The following is a 23,755-nucleotide window of genomic DNA, read 5'->3' as shown; positions in this document are numbered from 1 at the left end:
GGTTCACCTGCAGGAAGTCATTGAGGATTATGCAAGAGTATTTAAGAATGCTGGATATGTGTGTTCAACAAGGAGCAGCAGGGAAATTTGACCTCTTTTAAATAGCACTTTCAGCATACAATTAATCTCATTTTCAGGAAGATTATAAAGGCTGCTTACAACAACAAACTCAGAAGCGACATCCATCTTAAAGAAAGCTAATTGTAGGTGAAATTGAATCCAACTCAGTGAATGGGATTCAGCTGCCATAATGTAGGTGCTATGAGATATATTGCCTCCAGCCACTGTTAAAAAAGCACTCGCAACTCCAGTGAATCCTTTGCCATGCCTGCCAGCCTCCATGGGTTGCACCCTAAGACAGTCAGGAAAGGCGGTAGATACCTGTTTTCGGACAACTGAATCTTGCTTTTTGTCTCCTTAAAACTTGTCTTTCCAATTCAGCATCAAAATTTTAACTATGACTGCAAATAAACTTGAATTGCTGGGCTGATGAAGCCAAGAATAAAAAACAAACCAAACATAAAAGATGATTTAAAAAAATCTATGAAACCTATGCAACATAACTAACCCTTTGGCTCATAATTATCACTGTGGCTTTACTTGTGTTATACGACCAACTGTTGTGCAAGAGTTTACTACTCAAAAAGCTGATTGTTTTTGGTCTGAAGTGCTACCCAAAAGCTACACTGTAAGTAAAAATTAGTAATGAGATCTTTTTAACATCAATAATCTGTTTCTTTTTTCAAATATAAAAATTATTTAAAGTTTTTCAATATTTAAAAAAGATAGGCAAAAAGGGTGCCTCAAAACAGCAAAGCTCATGGTAATATAAAGAGCTAAATGGAAAAAAAACAAAGGTTAATCATGTTCCTCTTTGATATAGGAGAAATGTGTTAGAGGTCTAGAAATGTAAAAAATGTAGCAGTGTTTTGACCACCAAAATATTAAATATAATTTTCTCTGACCTTTTTGTTCCATAAATTTTAATAACATATTTCAGTTGTACTCTGTGGCACTGAAGATAAATTTATTAGGACCTTTATCTGTCAGCTGTGCTTGAGAAATACTAAATATTTTATACAAACTGTATAACTAGTGAGCAAATATGTCTTTTCACAATAAACACGAAATGGAGAAATTTAAATACCAGATTCAGAGAGATTCTCTCTCAGCATACAAACCACCTGTACTACATAAAGTTGTCTACTGCAAATATCACAAGTTCACACCATCAGAAAGAAGAAAAATTCCCAAGCTCCAGAAATAAGACATATATATCTTGTGATGCTACTGGATTTGAAGCCACCTTAGGTGATGGCAACCTATTTCCACTGTCTGCAGCACTGAAACTCCTTCTTGTTTGTTTTCTCCAATTCATACCTCTGCAAAAAAAGTGGCAATTAGCACTGAATACTTTATCACTTGCATCAAGTAAGGCCCTCTAGTTCTTGTGAGTGAAGAAACAGCGAATAAGAAAACTGTACCCACCATCTGCATGACATATAGGTTTTTGCAGAATTCTACCTTTCTCCAAGCTCTCTCTTTACCAGGTTGAATTATATTTTCCTGTTCACTCATTATGTGAAATTCATCATACAATTTGTTGCCATCCTCTTTACCTTTCCCAGATGTATTACATAACTTTTGAAATGAGCAGGATTTGGTTCAAGGTTCAGATACACATGGGTGCCAAGTACCCAAACTCTCCTTTTAGTCAAAGGAAGTCAGCAGACAAAATGGGCAAACTGATAAGCTGCAAAGGACTGATTTAATTTGAGATCTATTTGCATTTTAGAGACTCCTGTGTAGATAAGATGTGAGACCTGGGAAAGATACATTCCTTTTCTGTGCCAGAGGCCAGGAGGGGTAAGTTCAACACGGTCAGGTAGCCCATATGTGAGCGTATGTGTTGACTGTGCTCAGGTCAGCTGTTCTCCCAGGTCAAATGCGTGCAATGGGAACTGGTCCTGCTGGCACACCTTTTGGATTGTACATCTATTGGCTTCCACATCTCTTGGCCTCTACATATAACTGTCTAAATCTTGAACTTCCGTCGTTCTCTCCCTGCCCTGCCCATACCCCCTTCCCCTGTGGAGGGGATTAAAATTATGTGCAATGTGCAAGATACTGTCATGAAAGTAAAGCTTCCACCTTATACACTATTACAGAATTTATCTTTCAGTTTACTGTTTTAAACCCTTTCTCCCCTGTTTTATTGCTGATATTTAGACTGTTTTCCTAATGGAAATAGTTGGAATGATTCTGTCAATATCCTACCTCTTTTCTAAGTATGCTTCCTTCCTTGAATACTTGAAATCAGATGTTGTGAAAGTAAGATTTGTGAAAAAGGTGGCTAGATATTCATATCTATATGTTCGTATGCCTAAACCAGAATGATCATCAGTGAAGGCACTATTTTTCATTAGACACTAACAAATCCGGTTGTAAGACAGATTGCTCGAGAACGTATTTTATATGATACCTATGATTCATGGAACATCTTTTTCCTTTTAAAAAACTTGTGTTCTCTGTGGATGTGCTTGGAGAAAGAAGAAAAAACCACCTCAGCATGAGGAGACACTGATTGTACTAAATGAAAAAAAAAAAATTTCTGTTTGAACCATGTAAATTAGAAGAAAAACATGGCCACTGAGATTAGTTCAATTGGTTGGAACAAGGTGCTAATTAGGCCAAGGTTGTGGGTTCAATCCTTGTATAGGCCATTCACTTAAAAGTTGGTCTCAGTGATTATCATGGGTCATTTCAACTCAGAATATTCTGTGTAATTCCATGATACTGCCTTGTCTTCTGTTACAAATACAAGCCTTCATTGTGGTCAAAGTAGTTTAAAGCATTTTAGAAATTTTTTTAAAGTATATAATAGTAAATAAAAAAAGGAAAGCAAATACTCTGGTCATGGATTATGGTATTCTGGTTAAAGATGTATGTGTTTGGCCATGCACTAGAAAAATATAAAGAAGAGGGAATAAAAAGGAAGAGTTGCTTTGTATAGGATAACAGTAAATATTTAATCCAAATACAGGGTTCAGTTAAGGTAGGCTGCATAACTTTTTTGCCAAAACAACTTTTCATTTTTCTCAAGAGGTTTCTAATTCAGTAATTAAAACGTAATCATCAAATTAGGGAACAACATTTTAGAGCATAATTATCATATTAGCAAATAACTTCTTAACATCTATATTCTTAATAAGACAAAATATCTGCTTATAATTGAAGATCAATCTAAACCCAAACTCTGGATACAACTAGTTCTGAATTTCGAGATATAGATGGAAACAGAGTAAAGGTATATCCTGTGGAAGAATCATTTGCACATCTAGATTGCAGTTCAATCATTAGGAATATAAACACCTTCCCTCTCATGGAAAAGATTAATTGGGTAATTATTTAGAAATACAAGTGACAGTCAAATTTATTGCAAATGAGAGAGGAGTGTAAGGTACTCAGTATCTCTGTACTTCAGGTCAAGTATTTTTACCTTCTGCTTGTGTATGACACTTTCCCCCAGACCCTCCAATAATAATACTGCAGGCTGTGAATTAAACACTGCTGGTTTATCACTGGAGATGTGACTCAGTATCTGTGATATGCAGCATACTGAAACTGACCTTCATTAAACATTTTTGCTTCTTTACTTCAAGGGCCTGCTGGAATCTGTTTTTCTCAGGAGAGTGCCATAAATTGTTAGTTTCTGAAGCACTCAAATTTCATGTACATTGACGCACTTTTTATTAATACTTACCACATTAATTAAATTACTTTAGAAATATTAATCTGTGGCAAAACTTGTTCATTTGTTATTAATATTTAGAAGAGAATTTAAATTTGTGTTTCTTTTATTTATGGAATTGATATAGTAAATTTCAGTCAGTTTTTGAAGAGCCTTGTCTAAATTTCTTCTGCTAAGCTTGTCTGCATTAGTCATACTGAGATTTTAGTTGTCTGGGCCACATTACAAAATAAGTAAGCTTCACCGTTGCTGTAACTTAGGAAATAGGAAAGTTCAAGAAATCTGAACCGATGCATTTTTAAAACTTTAAAATTAAATCTGCTCAATTTAGCAGCAGAAACTCAAAAAGGTAATTATTGAGAGAATACAAAAATATCCATTTTTCCAACCCAAGTTCGTACATCAGGGACAGAAATAATGATGGTTTTTCTAAATAACATTCAATAACCCACCTTGGTCTTCTGCAAATTGCTTCTAAGTATAAGTATCTAAGCCTTATAGTAGCACACACCATACTTTAATGAGGGTAGTAGTACTTTTGGCAAAAGTGATTTTGATGAGGTTGTTGCTAAGATGAAAAGATAACGACTTAATTTCTAAGCAACTCTCTAATGTAAACATTTTTGGAAACTGAATATTTGAGTACTGAAGAGAAACATTAGTTATTTTAACAGTGTTTGTCACATTTAAAACTCATCCATCAGTCTGATTTTGAAGGGTTTTCTTTTGTTGTTGTTGTTTTTAATCTTTTATGACTATTATAAATTTTCCTGGTATTTTATAGCATTTCTATAGCAGTGATTTCCAACTGTTCAATTGTAATACAGTCAGAAAACACCTTGAAAAGAAGCAAAAATCCCTCAAGCAGTACTGAAGAAAATCTATGTTTCAATAGGTCTAAGGGCAAAATGGAAACAATAAACAGTTCCAGTTAGTACATTGTAATACAGCAGCAGTAGGAAGTAGTAATGAATTACTACTAAGTAAGGCAAACATGATGCAGCAAACTAAAAATTGGAAAGCATTTTCCTGAAATATAAAAATAACTGAATTTTTTTCCTCACTTTATACAAGCATAAAAATAGGGATTGTTCATATTTGTAGTTCATAGCACTCATAGAATGATATTGGTGCTCTGCATCTGTTACACAGATGTATATGTGTGCTTATATACATACATGTATATATTTTTATATATACAGTCTAGATAGGTTTTTAGGTCCTTTTTCTTTTCCCCTTGAATAAATTAGAAAATAAGAATTGTTTCAGGTTACTGAATGATGCTATGTGTGGAAATCTTGAGAGAAGGAAGAAAAATATGAAAATACAGTTTTTGAACTTGCTAAAATCACTTAAGTATCTACAAACTCCTAAACATTTGAATATTAAGCACTAAAAGAAAAAAAATCATCCTAAATCTGGTGATAACTATTTAAATATTTAGTTTCTGAAGAAGATTCTGCACAGGGATCCAGATACTAAAATTTCACTTACTTTAATGGTGGTCCCAGCATTTGGTAGGCCGTAGGTCAGGCTTTTTTTTTGTTTATCCATTTGCAGGATTCAAGTTCTAGTCTTTTGTGACTGCAAATGAACTTTTTATTGGCTTTCTTTAATGTCCAAAGTCATGACATTGAGTATTCTTATTTTAAGAAAGAAATGGATTTTTTACAATGTTTTGCAATTTTAAGCTTTTGTGAATAATTTTAAGAATGTTTTTGTTCCTTTATATTTTTGGAAAGAGGAAAAGGACCTTATTTATGTTCAGGATTTATATAGGCTCAAGTGTGAGAATTTGTTTGGTTTTCTTTTCCTATAGAAAAAAATTGCGTATTTTGTGATACTCATTTGCTGGATCTTGCACTGTTTGGTTTTTTTCTTTTAAATTATCTGCTTGGTCTTAGCAGGATGAGTCAAATTATCTGGATAACTGGGATTTGACCCTAAAGGTACTCCTGGCTAGTACATGCTGATATTTGATGTTGAAGATGCATTAGAAATTACCTAACCAGAAAGGGCAAGCAGAAGGAGACCTGACCATATGACACCAGTCTGTTAAGGTGCACTGGTATTGTGGCAGGAATCAAAGAATTAAGTAAGAAAGCAAGTTGGAAGCTAAAGGCTGGGACTGTTGATTACTCAGGAAGAGAACCTGAGTCCTGGCCTTGAATTTCTCTCCTATTTAAGCATTTTCTACAAGAAATTGATTGGATAAGAAGCAAATAATCTAGAAATCATGGGCTGGCTCCTCTTTTATAACTAGCAAAGGCATACAGAAATACATGATCATTTCAGGCTTTCTCTTGTTTTTTTAGATCTTGCAAACTGAAAATTCCTGTGTGGTAGCCTATCTTCAGTAAAAGTCGAAAATCATGTTGTGTGTAAGTGTGCTGTCTGCTGGGTAGGACATCGTTCTGAACACTGTGTATAATGGAATTTGCTTTCTGTTTTATAGGCAAATGCTTTAACAAGATTTTTGAAAAAAAACCCCAAAGCCCACATAATCACAAGCAGTATATTTCGTTGAAGTTGTCTTTCCATGTAAGCTGCACATTTAGCTTTTACTAATTAAGAGTCTTCTGACTTCTGTGAAGTTTAAGCCCTTTTCCGTTTAATCTTTATATGTTGAGAAATCCAAGCATGAGCTTCTTATAATGCAGTATGAGAAGTATAATCTCTACCTGCTTGGATGTCTTTAGTTCCTGAAAACCTTTCTGTTTTCCAGGAATTTTGAAGTGATTTGTGGTAACTGTCTAACCATGATCTCTGTGAATTTCTTTGGAGAAATTCGATATGTGACTTTCCTAAACTCTGCTTGAAAAATTGTGGTAAAATTTGACATTCTGTCCCTACTCTCATTTATCTTATTAAAGCAAAACTGAAAAAAAAACCCCAAAACAAAAACCCAAACTGAAACAAAAAATATCCACATTTTTCTCCAGCTTTTGCAGGTGGACGTATTAGTATTATTTAGCACAACATTGCAAGTTCAAAGTAAGTTAAGTTCAAAATACATTTACTTTTTTAATGTTAACTTATTTCTTATAAGTGAGTCACTTTTATTTTAAAAGCAAGTGAAAACCTGGATACAATTTCCTTCACTGTCTGTGTATGGTTTGGCTTTTCAAATGTGATTCCAGACATAAACTAACATTTAAGAAGACAAATAGCATGCAGCATAATGGAAAATAGAAATTCTGTCCTGATGCAATATTGTTAGCCTTTTTCTATGGTTTGTATGATGTGGTTAGAGGACTGGTTGTGTCAGTGTTTTAATACATTTTATGACTCTTTCTGGAATGAAATGAAATGGTTTATGATTTATCTTTAGACCTATAAGTAGGAAAGTTAGAAGATGGTAAATGCCTAGCAAGTAGCCTATAAGCAGACATAAAGCTTTCATAACGGCCAGTGTAAGACTATTTCTGTAAAATTTAGGCATTTAAGTTTGCATATTATCTCCTTTAAAGAAGTTTTGGAGAAAAAAGTTTTCTTCATGGATACTGAGAAGTTTTTTATCTGGGTATTGACTGTCTCTAGAAAAAAACAAGGGAAAGAAACAAACATGTTTTTTTAAGGCAGTTCAAAACATTTTGTTACCCAAAGTAAGGAAAAGCACGTTTTAGTAAAATCTCCTGAGGCCACTTTTGTAGTCAGACTTAATTTAATATTTTGTTTCCTTTTGTAACTGCAAATCATGAGAGGCTAATTATTATGTGAGTGTGATAATTGCATTGATATTATCAAGTGTATTCTGTAATACATTGCTTAGCATGTCAGAGAAAGCTAATGTACATCCCTTGAAGTAGGAAGAAATTTTATGGATAGTAGATTCTAAAACTGTAGAAGAATGTGTTCAGGTATTGTTATTTTATCTGTCATCTTTACTCGTGCTCTATTGATATTCTGACTGAGAGGAGTGACATTCATAGAGATGCTATCAAAAGAGGTATTTTATAAGTATAATGCGTATTTCAGCCCAGTAATATTTTTTTAAGCTGTATTTTATTTATTAATTTTCTAAGCATATTTAGAACCATGCTGATGAAAGGGAAGATTCTGATGTGAGTTGTTTGTCACATCTGACTTGAAGATGGTAGAATTCTAGTTACATTTAAAACAATTTTGAAGATACTTATCATTTGTATGTACTTAGCTTTTAAAACATTTTTCACCAGTTTTATAAGGTAAGGAAACTTTTGTTCAAATGAGATCCACAGTTACTCCTTATAATTTCCCTACATTTAAGAAAAACAAACCAAACTCTATCTTTTGTTATTTAACATTAACAACATAAACCTAACACTGAATGATTATTTAGCCTGTTCTTTATTGTGCAATCAGAAAATATACAGTTTTATTTGTATTAAATTAGTGGATAATTCAAATCCTAAAAGGATTTTGACATGCCTTAAAGTTGTCAGTTTCATGCAACTACACTAAAATATCAATTCAAATATAACTTAGATGCTGAAGTTAATAGTTTTTATAGTGCAAAATTTGCAGGATCCCATGATCATGCCTTCATACACTGATTCTATGAATGCCTTTAACAGAAATTGTATCTTATTTCAAAACATGTTAGATTTTACAATAATCATGCCTGTATTGCAACGTCGAGATGTTTTGGGATTAAATATTTATTTTTAAGAAAAGCTTCTTGTCTAATATAGTGCAGGAAATCAGTAGCAATTAAAGTAAACCCCTAAAATTCCAGATCCTGCTTCCTTCCTCCAAACCCTATGTGCACTCAGAATGGATAAAGGTTACTGCTGAAGAGTGCTGTCTTTTTCCACAGTGCCTTACCCACATAAAACCAGCTTCAAAGTCAAATAACCAGCATTTCCTTTGTCAAGTAATCCTTTTCAATTTTTCCTGTTGTGAGATTCAGAAAGCTTTCAATATAATTTTGAAAAGAAGTAATAAAAACATGGTATGGTTCAGATTCACATTACTTTATTCTAAATCTATAATTCCATAAACTACATTACTTTATGGAAAACATTGTAAAGAAGAAAATTTTTCATTAATTTTTAACATCTTGTCTGAAAGTGATTCAATTTCTTAAATCCTGTTCCAGACAGAAATGGCTAAGATGTAATTTTGTTCTGTATTTATTGGAAGCACAAGTTTAAGCTATCAACCTTTAAGGAGTTCTTTGAACTGCCTCTATAGCTTTCAAATCCATAACAGGACCTGAAAGAGGATTATCAGTACAGTGAATAGCACACTTGATTAGGGCCGAAATGCCTTCAGCCAGCAGCCTCGATCAGTCACTGTAGCTCAGCACCTACCGTGCCTACTCCTTGCACTACCACACATGCCATGCCAGTGATACTGGGTTTTTTGGATGAGCCTCTTCACTGCCTTCTGGCTATACCTCTGTTGGAGAAGTGTAGTCCATTCACACTTCCAAAAAGCCATCAGTTCCGTCTCTGTAAATGTCTGTAGTGTAATACCATCCTCTGAGCTCTCAGTAATGTGCTTTTGACTTATTATCTTCTCCATGTAGTACCTCCTTGCACAATCACTGGCTCTGATTACCAAATGGCCAGTTTCAAAATTGGAACATGTCAGATAAAACATATATTTTAATTGTATAATACCAGATAGAATTGCTTGCATTCTGTCTTGAAACAGTTTTCTAAAAAGTTGTTTATCACAGATAGCAGTTACTCCTTTCTCCCAAATTTTCCATCTAATTAAACAAAACCTGTCTGAGAGTTCATGTTTTCTGAATGTGAAATAATCAAAAAAAGAGATTTCTATTTGTCACATCAGGATTAGATCTGAGCAACATAATTATCTTAGATTCAAAGTATTGACCTGAGGAGAGGAAAAAAAATTCCTATAGAAGTTAATATAAATTTAGTATTAAAATTTAAATATATTTGTATGCTTTCAAAGTAAAATGATGGGGAGAAATATTATTGGGCTTTAATATCAATTTTTCTTCAGACTCTCAGTCCCATTTTTAATGTTACTTAAGACAGAGGTTTACATTACTATGTTTAAAGAGTTACTATATCATTAAAAAATAGTGTTCATGTCACATGTGACAGATGCTAGTTTTTATAACATTAATAAATACCTTCATAACTGTCAGTAAATTTGTGCAGATTGGTGCATGTTGATAATATGGCTTAATGTTAAAAAATGTATAGCTATTAATAAGTAGTGTGTGTATGTGCAAGACTTCTATCCACTTGGTTTGATATTAGAAAAAAAGAATTTGATATCGCCATTCAAGGAAATCACAGTTAAAAATAAAATTAAGATTAATGTTACATTTTCCATAACTTTGTTAATGTGAAAAGTGTTATGTGTGAATGATTTTTAAATTTTTGTATCCTGGTTCCACATTTAAAAACCATGGAAGTTTTAATTTTGTGTGAATAGTTCATACATTTGCAATATTATTAAAAGCAGTTATTTTAGACTAAGTAATTTCAAGTAGTCTGTAAGCTTCATTTCGCCTGACTTGATAGATTATGATCTGAGGTAATGTGGCCTTCTGTTACATGTTTAAGGGTTTAATTTTTCAGAGGGCACAGACTGCAAAATAGCCTGCAGCTGTAATTAGATAGCATTCATTTCTAATGAAACAAACAGGTGACTGTGACTGTTCTAGAAACAAAGGAGAAATTCTTTGATTTAATATTAGCCAGATAAGCTATTAGCTTGTTTGGAGTCCTACTTGGATACTTTTGAAGCTCGCTTGAATGAGGATTTTTTCAGGTAGGTAACAGTAGCTCAGGTTTCATGCTATGACACTATTTCAAAAGTTCTATACATGTAAGAGGAGCAGAGATTTCCTAATAACTTATTCTGGAACTTCTTGTTATCTAGTGGTTTGTGCAGTTAAGCTGTTTTGTACTTTCTGCTGGGTTTTGTCAGATGTTATATGGAGATGATAATACGAAATGCACAAGGTGGTGATCTTCAAAGGGGGCCCTGTTGTGGAATAGAAATGGAAAATTGAATCATCCAGAGGGTTAACTTATTATTTGTGAAATTAGGTACTTTAGAGCAGGAACATTTTTTTGGGGGGGATAATTTTTGCCAAGACATGTAGCAAGCTGACTTTTTTCCTCTGGATTTTGTGTTTAAGAAAATTATTTGAAAACTGGGGAAAACCAGGATGACTTGTAAAAAACAAATGTCAATTCTACTACAGTTTTTTGATGGAAAATGCAGACTTTTTCATTTGAACAATTTCAGGACAAATTTTTTTGGACTTGCATAATTATAAACTATTTTAGATTTTCTTCTTCCTTGGAAAATAGTAAGGACATCTACATTATATCCTTTTTGGTAAAATATCACTATCTTTTTTTTTCCAATGGTTTTTGTTTCTGAAGAAACTGTTATCACATCAGTATTACATTGGTTATTGACTTTTCCTATTTGTTATGGTAAAAGAACTTGGTCATATAAATATTTTGTTCAATAGAGACAGCTAATGAAAAATCCTAGTGGATTTCAGGTACACTAAAAGCAGTTCTTTCACATCGACCTTAACAGGAAATTTGAATTATCCCAGATGTCACTTCAAAGATGCAGTATTTAGAGAATATTTTTCAATTGCTCTTGCTTATCTGGCTTGGATAGGTATGTCTGAAATATTCCTCATCATTATGATTCTTCAGGTGTTGATCCATCCTAAAAATCGGGTGAGCTTTATCTAGGTGGTTATTGTGACAGTAAAAATTGGAAGTGCTCATCTATACAGCAGTCACCTACTGTACACAGCCTATAAAACTTCATGAGCTGCAGATTGAGCTGTAGATGCATGATCCCATATTCCCTGGTGTCACTATTATAGGGCAGAGACAAACTGCCTTATCATTAACACTGTAAATGCAGAAGCCATATATGAGACCACTGAAACAAGTTAAGACTTACACACATATTTTTTTACTGCTTTTATGTTTTCTCTCTCTGTTTTGAGGTAGAAGTGGAATTGCAGCCTATTCCTTCAGGATGTGCTGCTGGTTGTGTCTGAGAACTAATGTTTCTCCCTATCATGGGCCTATAAACTCTGTTAAAAAAACCCCAAATCCCAACACCTGCATTTTTTTGAGCTGTTAGACAGAGATAGGCATTGGTTTAGCTGCTTGTCCTCATACCAATGGCAAGACTTATGGCTCTTCAGACTGCTTATCTGAAGGCTTGCAGTGCATTCCTCAATTTGATTATTAATAAGGCTATCCTGAATACAAAGTAAAGCAGCAGTAAAGAACAGCCTGCTTGGGAGGGAACAACATGACAGGATATGCTATGGCAGCTTCAGGATACCAATATCCCTTCATTATTGAATATATCTGAACTGGAAAGCCAATTATTTTATTTTCCTTTCCATTTTTTAAAAAAGTGCAGTGTAATTAATGGCTTGTCTCCCAGTATTAAGCCAGTGGATTTGTGTGACATTGTCTTTAAAATTCTCAAAGTTGGGTTTTTTTTGCTATTATTTACATACTCAGTAACAAATATAGGAACAAAATAGTTAGTTTAAAGTTACTGAATGAGTTTCTATTTCTTATGCAGCAATGGAAAAGCACAATTTAAAGCTTCTCATTCTTGTCAAGGCTTGAACTCATTTGTGTCTCTTTGCTGAGCCTGGAAACATCTAACACACAGACTTCCAAGCACACTTACAAGGTTTCTCCATCTGGAGAATGAGGAACTGTTTTTTTAATATGTTCTGATATTCAGAACGCAGACGTGTGTCTGTCTAAGCTCCTGCTCTGCTTAGTGGGCGAGTTAAATTTAAACTGTTTAGACATTCAATTAAACAATGGTGCTGCCCTGTGTGCTGTATCAGGTTGGCCAAAGCTGTATTCACTACTGAGGAACCTGGCATTTTCAGACATTTTGCAAATTAGTAGGACATGGAGCACTTTTGAGAATCAGTTGATTTGAGTCTCTTAGTGTGAAGGTTAAGGTGAACCTGCCAGCATCCAAAATATTTTACTATATATTTTACTAAACTGAAATTAAAGGAACCTAGTGGATTTCTTACAACTTACAGGTTAGAAAATAGCCAGAAAACTTGAAATATATGGTCTATTTTATATTCTTCTAGGGTTCTTATTTTTAATTTCAGTGTCTACCTAGTGTAAAACGTGAAAATATTCAGGAGCAGAAGATATGTTTTCTTTCCTCCGAGCAAAATATCCTAATCATAGACCAACAGAAACAGGTTATTCTACTTTTTTTCTTAGGAATGGAAATATACCCCAAAAGAGATCACATGATGCCAAGTTTGGTTTTTTCTATCACAGGGACAGAGAATAAGTCAGTGAGTGAGGGAAGAAACCACTGAATGGTGCGTGTGGGCAGTTACATATCATGGCCACTCACAGGATACACCATCTTCAAAAAATTGTCTTACTATATGGCAGACTGCCACTAGCATTAGGAGTTACCTAGATATGCAAGGTCAAAATAAAATTTCATTTTTTATTTTTTTTATGCTGGGAGTAGTGGCTGCATCTTTGACATGGAAGTCCCTGTCCCAAGGCTTTAGAAATCAGAATAATGAAAAATGCAAGAATAAAGAAGGAAGATTGTATTGAGCTTCAGACACATTGAAATAATGGAAGAAATCTTCCATTGTAAAAACTTCAGGAGGAGAAAGATACTGTAATGTTTATTTCTTTTTATTGATGCATTTTATCTTAAGATATAATATTTTTTTTTGTAATTGTTTGTATGATACTGGTTTATTCAAATATATTTGAATAACTACCCTTCAGATGTCTTTGAAAAACCTGTGAAATTGATCTTAATTTTAATTTTGTTTATGGAAATGTCTTTTTATTGTCTCTGAATATCTACACACTTATAATTTATTAATAATTTTTAAAGTCCTGCAACAATTTTTAAATATTTTCCCCAAATCAAAATACTATCCTCCTATATGTCACCATTTGAATGGCAATGTTTAGATTCTTTAAGTCTTAGCAGAACATAACCTTGTCTATTAGAATATGTTTCCCTGAACAGAGCACTCCCATTAACTTCAAAAGCAGTAGGTTGCCTTTCATGTTCATATTCCATTATTGTGCGAATAAACATGGTCATTTTTTTCAGTTTTAAATTGTACTAGGCTTATATATTTACTGGAAAATTATCTGAGTTTCTTTAGCTTTAGCTCCTCCAGTTTTGTAAATATTGGTTACTGATTATTTATATATATATATGTGTGTGTGTGTGTATTCTATGCTCAATCAGCTTGGATTTCCCTAGATTTTTAATTTTTTCTTGAGTCTGCCTTTCCCATCATTGCCTCTTTTCCAGTTTGAAATGAATAATGCTTAAATAATTATTAGTAACATCTTATCTCAGTGGTTAGGGTTTGTGCTGTTAAAGTAGTGTTATATGAGCATCTGCTCCAATGGCTCTTGCCAGAAATTAAAAGGCTTATCTGCAGCAAAAAAAAGGTTAACCCCTCAATTCTGTAGTGAGAAATGGGCACGAGGCAGGAGATTTGCAAAATGAAAAGCCTTTTATATTTAATATTATCAGTAAATACTAAATACACAACTTTTTGCTTTACCAACAGTTTATCTGCTTGGTTACTCACAAGACTGTTTACAAACTGACTGCAGTTTTTGAAGTTCAGTTTGATCCAGTCGCTGGATATTCAGATTCTGAGAGCTTCTTTCTGAGAAAGTAGCGGTGTTGAATAAATTTTTTTTGGACAGTCCAAGTCCAAGTGGCAACATTTGAAATGAATAAATACAAGGTAGGAGAGAGTGAATGAGTATTATTTCTTTCAGAGGCACAATGCTTGGCTTGTAATTAGTGATCCTGAGACGATGGCCATTGTCTGTCCCTTAGTATTGACAGATGGCTGTTAGCACGGGGGCTGAAGAGACCGTAAGGATGTTAATCATTTTAGAGGCATTCCATGTCACCATCATAAGGACATATCTTCAAATTACCTTTATTGTCACAATACCCTTGCCCTTTCCAGATCCAAGAATAAATTATAATACCTCAAAGTATGTATAAATTTACATTCCATGGGCAATGATATCTCAATGAGAAAAGCTGAAGCGCAGCACTGTGTCACAAACATATTTGTTTCATTTATGATTAAGGTTGGCTCAGAAGTGTTCTAGAAATTCTTTGTTACTTGGGGCTTATCCTACATATATTGGTAGCATGCCTTATGTGGGATGGTTTCATTGCAGAATGGAGGTTATGCAGGATTCCTGTATTTACTGAGAATGAAGTTAGCATCTACATGCAGTTCAGGGCAAAAGAGCAAAATCTGAACTTTTTGCTCAACATATTTATCAGTTCAATCGAACAGTCATGCTAAAATATCATTTTGATTTCTGGAGGCAATTTGAGGCATCCCAGTTCCATGCTCCTTTGTATGTTTTTTTTCCAGTGAACTGTCATTCATTATTCATATATTATAAGTAGAAAGTCAGAATCCAGAAGTCTCCTTTCCATCTGCCACACACACATGGGTTGTGAAAGATCTGAAAGGGGCAAATGTATTCATTTCAAGTTTAGCTATATAAAATAGTAACTTTAGTAATAGTAGCTATGTAATAATTAAATACCCTTCATCTCTCTCCTGTTTTTCTTCTAAATTTTGTGGTTAATGTATAAAGGTAGATTTTTTCAATTCACAATGCTAAAATGAGTATTGTATGGAAAAAACTGAATAGGTTTTCTTCAAAGTAAGTTCTAATTTTTGCTGGTTTATTTATTGTCTGACTCAAAGCTCATAAAAATCATGAGTTACACTATATCAGGTTTATTAAATTAAATATTTCAGGCTGATGTATCTTTTCCAAAAAGATGATTAAAGATGTTATTTTATGCCTTTTTTGCTTACTAATTTTTTTTTTCTTTTGTCTTTGTCCTTCTACCAGGAGGCATTTTTGAGTGTGTGGAATCTGGTCCAATGGGAGCAGAAGAATTAGCCTTCAGATTTGCTGTGAACACAATCAACAGAAACAGAACTCTTCTGCCAAACACCACATTAACATATGACACACAAAAGATAAATCTCTATGACAGTTTTGAAGCATCCAAAAAAGGTAACCTTTTGCATAATTAAATTTTTTAATGAAGAACTAGGATTCAGTTTACTTACCTGAAAAAATGTCTATCCAACGAAGCCATATGCAATGAGACTGTGACATTATTGCTGCTGACATTAACGAGCTGCTTTATTAAAGGTTGTAGTGGTAACCATTTGACAGTACACTGCCACTTTTGCTCCCACTGACCCTATCTAAAAGCTATTGCCTTAAATATTTAAAATCTGAAATAAATTTTGCTGAACATTGTGACTAGGATGTTTCTGAGATCAGCTCCTTTGGCGTGAGAAAACACTATCTCCAGACTTTATCCAGCAAAATGCCAAGTTCCCCCAAATTCTGCTGAACCTGGCATTCAATTTTAAGCATTCAGTCATTTTAAGTACATCTTCACAAATGCCTTTAAATAGTTAATAATGCTTGGACTTCAAAAGGGAAGTAGTAATTGTAATTTTGTGCAGCTTATATCAGCATGGCATAAAAATAAGCCTAATGTTAAGTCTATTCTTAAGCCTATCAGTATCAGGGACATGTGTCAGTCTGAGTTAACCTCTTTTCTCCTAAATATAAATGATATTTTTACAGAAGAATTAAAAGTTAAAATAATTTTGAACACTTTCCCTAAATTTTAAAATCTTTGATTCTCAAAAAAAAGCCAAATTTTCAGATTGCTTTACATTTAAGCCAGGGACAAGTTTCTGCATCATTGCTGTATCCTAAAAAGTGCAGACACCAAAAAGTTCAGTATGTATTTATGGAAGAAAATACAAATCTTCCTGTCAAAACTCAGTAGGACTGAATTTTGCATTGTATTAAATGCTCTTTAAAAACATTTTTTTTTAAATTGAAGAGCAAATTTCATATGGCTGTTATATGTAAGGAGAAAATAAGAAGGGTGAAAGAATTGAAGGCCAGCGTCCAATTGATGTTACTTATGGCAGGTTTCTAGCCTAAATCTGCCAAGTGGTCTGGTCCCAACATGTCTCTCCCAAGCACTGAAGACAGGAAGCTTTATACAATAAGGGATTTTTGGTGTTATAGAGGGCTAAGAGTGAAAACATTTGATACAACATTAGAAATTATACATAAGGGAAAGCTCCTGTGTCATGATGAATGTACATGAAAGATGTCTTAAAAGTGGAATTTAATACTGATTAAATGTTCAGTTTAGAACTTATGGGAATTTTTTTTTCTTTTACTATAACAGATCAACAGACTTAATCTTGCTAACCTGTTTTATCTGCTTATTTGACAACTAAACAATTCAAATATAGAGGCTTGTTAGGTATGAAAAGAGAGTATCCTTATTGGTATAGAAATACAGTAGGGTCATTGAAAGATGCTTTGATTTATGAAAAATTATAGACAAAATATTTATGCTTAGCAAGACGGTTTCTTTGCAGGGTAGAGGGTATGGTAGAAGAAAGAGGCAAAAATACACTTGTAATAGTGTATCTTTGAGTTGTTTTAGATGATGGATTAAAGCAGGTTTTGAGAGAGACTACTCTTTCCTTTCCATCTCAGCCAACAGTGTATAACGGGCTGATTCTTAAATCTGTTTCTTTCATTTGCCTTTCCTTTTCACCTTCCAAATTCAACTGCGTCCTGACTCCTGCACATGCTGACTTGTGAAATCTAATGGGGCAGTTTCTCCCCATTCCTGAAGGAGGATGTAGAGAGCAGAGAAATTTCTCCTAAGCTCTTTAATTCTTTAACTCTTTCCTGAGAAAATGCAACTACTTTTGGCCTTCACTTGGGGTTTGCTAGCCCTAATATTATGTTGCTAATTCTTAGCAACATAGACTATAATAGCTGAAGTTAGAATGGCAACATGCTATTGATTAGATAAATTGAATAAATTGCATATATTTTTTTTCCCACTTGCATCTTGGATGAGAATGCAACACTTTATTTGTAACTGGTCAGGCTATATCAAAATCTGTGTAATCTTCCAGTGCTAATAGCTTTTTGCATCATCAATTCACAATACAGACAACTGCATTTGTGCTCACAGGTGCTTTAGTTCAGAATCAAAGACTAAAGGTTAACACAAAATGGTTCATTTTATTATGATGGATCCAAAGCAGAATTTTAACAATGATGTTTAAGCATTTGACTCATTTTTGTGGTTCATTATCATGTCCATTAGTGAGCAGGCAGGCACTGCATCAAAAATAGCCTGTTTAGACCTCTTATTAACATATACTTTTGAAGTTGAATATAGATGAATTATTAATGGATTGTTAAAGGTACTATATGAAAAAGCAACCTGAAGGCAAAATGATACTTCCAAGCTACTGTTTTAGTGAAGGATAATGTAAATGCAACAAAATATCCCTCAATGTGCTAGGAAAATTGGTATGCGTCTGATACAGCCAGTGCCATATTAAATCACGTGTGAAAGCATTATTCAAATCTTAGAAAGAGGAAAAAAAAATCCATTGAAAAGCCATCTGGTAGCTATTGCTGTTGTTAGTGATCCCATTTACTGACATTTGCATAAAGCTTGTTGATTACTCTTAGGAAGGGCAATATTAGCATAAATGTTTTTTTATTGAGCTAGTCATTTAGGCAACACACCGAATAGCAATGAAGATCCTGTGTGTCTGACAAGTTTATTTAAACCACCGGTGTTCTGCAGCAATAAGAAGGTGTGCCAGCATAGTTTCTGGAATGCACTTGAAAGACTTAGGAATATTTTCATCAGATTGAAAAGAATGTGCACAACAAAACAATTAATTTTGAATTGATGAGGAAAGCAATGCAGCAAGATGTGTTTCTACTGCTTGTTTCCTCAGCTGTCAGGAGCATTGATGGTGGAGTAACAGAATTAATCAAACCCCATACAAATACTCATGTCTAGTTTGGTTTTCATTACTTCTCTCTACCAAATGAGTTGTTTTCCTAGAAGACAGAGTCTGTTTTTCAGAGCTGCATGCTTGTAAAAGTTATGCCTATGGTAGTGAATGACATAGGAGCAGGGCATTGGACAAACTCTGGTCTTCAGTATTGACTATTTTTTCCTGCCTTCTTTTTGGCATATCCTAACTAAAATTCCATAAGATGATAGTGGAGTATGCTGTGGGAGATAACACAGACCAGAAACTGCTAATGAACAATTTAGGTAGGACCACCCTGCATCAAAAAACAGGAAGCTGAACCACTTGAATACAGCAGTATCATGTCAGTGACTCTCAGGGCCAGTTTTATATACCTGTACAAGTACAGCAAAACTGAGCATTTCCAGTTTTTGAGAAGGGACACTGAATTTTTTTCACTAACAGATGGCAGTTTAATTTTAGGGAAAATGTTGGTCCTTAAACTGTACTAGTCAACATGCTTACTTTCAGATACAGAAATTCAAATGTCCATTTCAATGAAATTAACCCTGTGCCTAATAATTAACTAGAAGTTACTTCACATGTAAAATTTCTGAGTAATTAGGACCTCAGTAGAAGTAGTGTTGATTGATTGAGGAAGAAGTTAACATTTAAACAACCTAGATTAGGATACTGTCCTATTTGACCCTTTTCCAAATGTAAGATGCAGCTAAGCATAAACCTCCTTTTTTAATCATTGCTTTTTAAAAGACACACAATTGCTCGCCTTTGTGACTTCTACTGAGACAGAAGAGTTTTTTCAAACATAGCTGAGCACTATTTAGATGTTAAGAGTCCATATTCATCAGCTGAAATGTGTAAGTGAAAGTGTTTACACAAGAAGGGAGCTCTGTCAATAAGACAGTTATATTTCATGGAGTGCCTTTTGTTTAATATGAATTGTGCAACACCTTCTGGCACACTGCCTTTTTTCCTCTCATCATTGACAGACTTCTGTCTCCTCTTCAGCCTGCGATCAGCTGTCCCTTGGGGTGGCAGCCATCTTCGGACCATCCCATAGCTCCTCAGCTAATGCTGTGCAATCCATCTGCAATGCTTTGGGAGTTCCACATATCCAGACCCGCTGGAAACATCAAGTGTCTGACAACAAGGACTCCTTCTATGTCAGCCTCTATCCGGATTTCTCTTCACTCAGCCGTGCCATCCTTGACCTTGTGCAGTTCTTCAAGTGGAAAACTGTTACTGTTGTTTATGATGACAGCACTGGTAAGGCCAAAGTATTAGACTATGTGCAGATATATTCACAGACACACAAAGAGAGGGAGGAAGAGTGTCACTACTCATATTTCATAATTTAAGAAATCTTAACTAATTTGCAAGAATTTTACTGGTGAGGCAGTGTATAACAAATAATGTGGACTTATTAGCATAAGTATTCTCATAAGCATGCTTCAGTTGCTGAATTCCGTGTGTTTGAGCTCACAGCTGTCAATAAATTGGTCACACTCTATCTGTGTTTTCTGCAGTGTCTTAACAGTTGCTAACAGCTATGTCTTTTGATTTTGCTTAAAACTCAAACTTGGAAGAAAAATACATTAACTTGAAAGATACACTAGTGTGCCCAGTGAAATAGAAAACCTAAATTCTGGTGCTGCTTCTGGTGTTGGTTAAGTTCAAAAACAGATGCCATATTTGTTCGGAATTTTAGTATCTGCTTTTTCAGATAGAAGGGAAGAAGGGGCCCTGGTTTCAGCTCCTAGCAATTGGAACAAAAGGAAGTTTGGAGGCATGATTTGCAGATGAGTTACAAGAGTTAAAAGTGAGCTCCTGACTTTCCAGCAGAAATATACTAGTTTATTACCTTTCCCTTGGTCACCCTAAAATTTGTTTTGCCCTTCTGTCTTGCCTTGACAGTGGTACCTTTGAAAAATGCTATAAAACTCAAATTTCATTTGAGGTCTAGTGGTGGTCAGAAGGAAGACCTCAGTTAAGAGGAAAATGGAAGATACAAGGAAGGGTCTTGGCCAAAGAAGATATATTTAATCTTATTGGAAACGCTGCTAACTTCTTCCGTGCTGGTTGATCTGTCATTGTCAGGAAAAGAGCATAGTGAGCGTCAAATTCTTCTCATGGTTCATTGAACTGGAAGGCTGTTGATGTGCTCGTTACATGATGGTACTATCTATCCAAATCTGAAATAAAAAAAAATAAGATCAAGAAACAACATGAAGCTACCTGTAGGGAAGGCTAACTCTGCTAGATAAACAGGATTACTACAGCAGGACAGAACACTTGCTGTTCAAGCTCAGATAAGATACATGTATAGCTACCAAAAAGTGAGGAAGGAGCAGAGAAGACAGTACATAAAAGTCTTTATAACTGATTTTTTCTTTATGCCTTTTAAAAAAATGCAAGGCAGTGAAGTTTAGAGGCTGCCTCACTAGAAATTTGTTGGCTGATGTTACCAAAAGTCTCAGGTAATCAAACTTTTGATTTAAAGTTTAGCTTTATAGACTTAAGATAAGCAATATGTAGTTTGTTTCTTTTTTGCTCTCTCTTTTTAAAAATTTTTTTGTATTATTGTTGTGAAATAGGAAAGGAAGTTAAAGCCTCAAATTTTAATCATATAATGATAGAAAAAAAGTGAGTTGTGGTGACAGAGTTATTGACTTAGGTTTACATAAATTGGAAATACTTCAATTTGATTAAAATCATTTAGAGGCTAACTATTTTTTCAAAAACAGGCTACCTCTTAAAACAGCCAATTCAGTTAGAAAATTCACATTTTAATACTTTGAAACTGCTTTGCCTAATAATTTTAAGTAATTCTCTTCTGTCCAAAAAAAAAGGGTCCAAAAAAAAGTAACTGAAAAAAAAATTTCATGTTTAATGGTCTCTCCATATCCAGAGATATGTTGTTAACAGCCTTGATAGATGTGTTCTCATAAAGTATGTTTTGAAGCCATGACATAAAGAGAAATGGGAATGAAGATGAAAAAGAAGTTTTTCTTGTATATATTGTTTTCTTGTTCTACTTGTTATTACTGTTAATATTTAAGAGAGAAAATCCTCCAAACATAATCTATTTTAGAACAAATTTTAAATAAATTTCACAATGAATTAGTAGATTGAGTTATTTAGTCTATTTAAAAAGCATAAGAATTATTCCAGGATATATTAGTTTTAAAATTATATTTATTTCTGGAGTAGTCAGGCCCTTCATATTATGATACTGGTTGTTCCCATGGATAAACAGTAATCCCATCTACAACATGATTTTTTTTCCTTGAAATCTATTTCTGTATGAAGAGGCAGAAAAAATTAATCAGTTTTAAAAAGGTTATCCTCTCTCTTTTCTTCCGGTGTTTGCTGTAAATGAATTTAAATTCTACTTTTTAAAGACTGTCAACTTCTCTTTGTTAGTAGCATCTCCTATGGATAATTCCAGGACTTCAAGAGCAAATGACACTACTGGGAAGTCCATAGCATCACTTGCCTTTGAAGCACATATAGGAACAACTCTTAGCTATGAGAAACTATCAGTCTTAAAGAAGTGGATTTTATATCTGCTGGAGTTCAAGTGCAAACTCGTGCGTTTTGAGGCAGGGGAGAAGAACCTTTTGAAAGGAAGTAGTTGCTTGACCTGAGGAAGAGGTTCTCTCCTGTCATAGGATAAGACAAATATTCAGTTGCGAGTCTAGAACCGGAGCTGAATATGATGTTTCAACTAAGATTTTAGAAACTGTGTTGGATGACTTGTATCATTTAAGATTTAATCTCAAGTTATTAAAATGAAGACAGTGAAGACAAAGCATTTATCACAGTTTATGTCTGTTTCTTCCATTTGATCAGTGATTCCATAATGTAAGATGGATATAATTCTTAATTCCCTCTCCTTTGTTTCTCTTTTAATCCCCCACACTTTACATGCCTCTATTGAAAGGTTGTTTCGGATGATAATATAGCCTTATTTTATGATGATTTTAGAGATATGGATTTCCTTTATCTGAATGGACAATTCCCCAAAGGGCATCCTGATCAAGACAATAATATATTGGTATAGCAGCTTCAGTGATAATTTAATTGTTAAAAAGAATACTTTTTGTGAGGTTCAGATTTTCTTTATGTATTCCTGTTACTATTGTAAACATGGATACAAGGGGAGTTCATACTTTTGTTACAGAGAGGAAGAAAAGTATAAAACATGCCTAAACTAGGTCTGGATAGCTCTCCAATAAATTATGAGGGCTTGCCCATATGCCAAAGTCCTGCAAGATTGTAGGTTGACTCTGAGGGAGAGCATAAATTTGTTTAATTACTTGTATTTCTAAAAATTTCTTTATATCTTTAAATGTCAGGGCTCAGTTTTATAAATTCTCTAAGGAATTGTTAAAGATTTGCAATAATAAAGGTGATATATCTCATCTGCTTCAAAGCATTCTAAAAAAAAAATGTGTCCACGTTCCACATCCCTTCTGTATGGTATATATCTTATAGAATAAAAACAAATGGTAAAAGCTGTGTGGTTATTTGACACTCTGCAGTCAGTAAAAGCCCAGGTTAACTCTAGTGTCTCTCCCAGAGGTATGCTAGAGACCAATACTCCAAGTGCACAGTTCAGCTGCCCCTGAACAGCACCATTGTGTCCAACTCTATGCAATTGCCCAGGTTTCTATCTTGTATGAAGGAAAGCCATTTATGTGACTGATCCACGTAAGTGTAGATGCAGTCTTCCATACTGTTTTTTTGTGCTTTTTAATGCACAGAGTAGCTGCCTTCAAAAAAGTAATATGAGGTGTCCCTGCCTGTGAGAACCAGGTTGTAACTAGGTGATGTTTAAGGTTCCTTCCAACCCAAATGATTTTATAGTTCTGTGAAATGTTTGAAATAGATATTTGTTTTTGGTCTGGATCTAATTTGATTTGAGATTGTGTGGTATGAAGGTGGTACAGGGAAGTCAGTGCTTGTTTAGAACCCAATTTGAAATAAGAGAGAAAATTTGGAACCCCAGTCTCCCTTGGTAATAGTCTGAGAGATTACCACTAAGAATAGCCATTAGTGTGTTGTGTCCCTCATCTAAGTATCCTCCCTGTATT

At 34.2% G+C, this 23,755-nt stretch overlaps 1 protein-coding gene across 1 annotated transcript in view; it reads left to right on the top strand.

Moving 5' to 3' along the window:
• Nucleotides 1–23,755, top strand: part of GRIK2 (glutamate ionotropic receptor kainate type subunit 2) — a 357,596-nt gene that overhangs the window by 97,398 nt on the left and 236,443 nt on the right. Inside the window, exons 2-3 of the mRNA XM_069008590.1 lie at nt 15,649–15,816; nt 19,668–19,925. Coding sequence (XP_068864691.1) covers nt 15,649–15,816; nt 19,668–19,925 — 426 coding nt within the window. The remainder of the gene's footprint in view (nt 1–15,648; nt 15,817–19,667; nt 19,926–23,755) is intronic.

Source organism: Aphelocoma coerulescens, chromosome 3 (assembly GCF_041296385.1).
Source record: "Aphelocoma coerulescens isolate FSJ_1873_10779 chromosome 3, UR_Acoe_1.0, whole genome shotgun sequence".
In the NCBI taxonomy this organism is placed as follows: Eukaryota; Metazoa; Chordata; class Aves; order Passeriformes; family Corvidae; genus Aphelocoma; species Aphelocoma coerulescens.
This window is presented reverse-complemented; position numbering and strand designations above follow the sequence as displayed.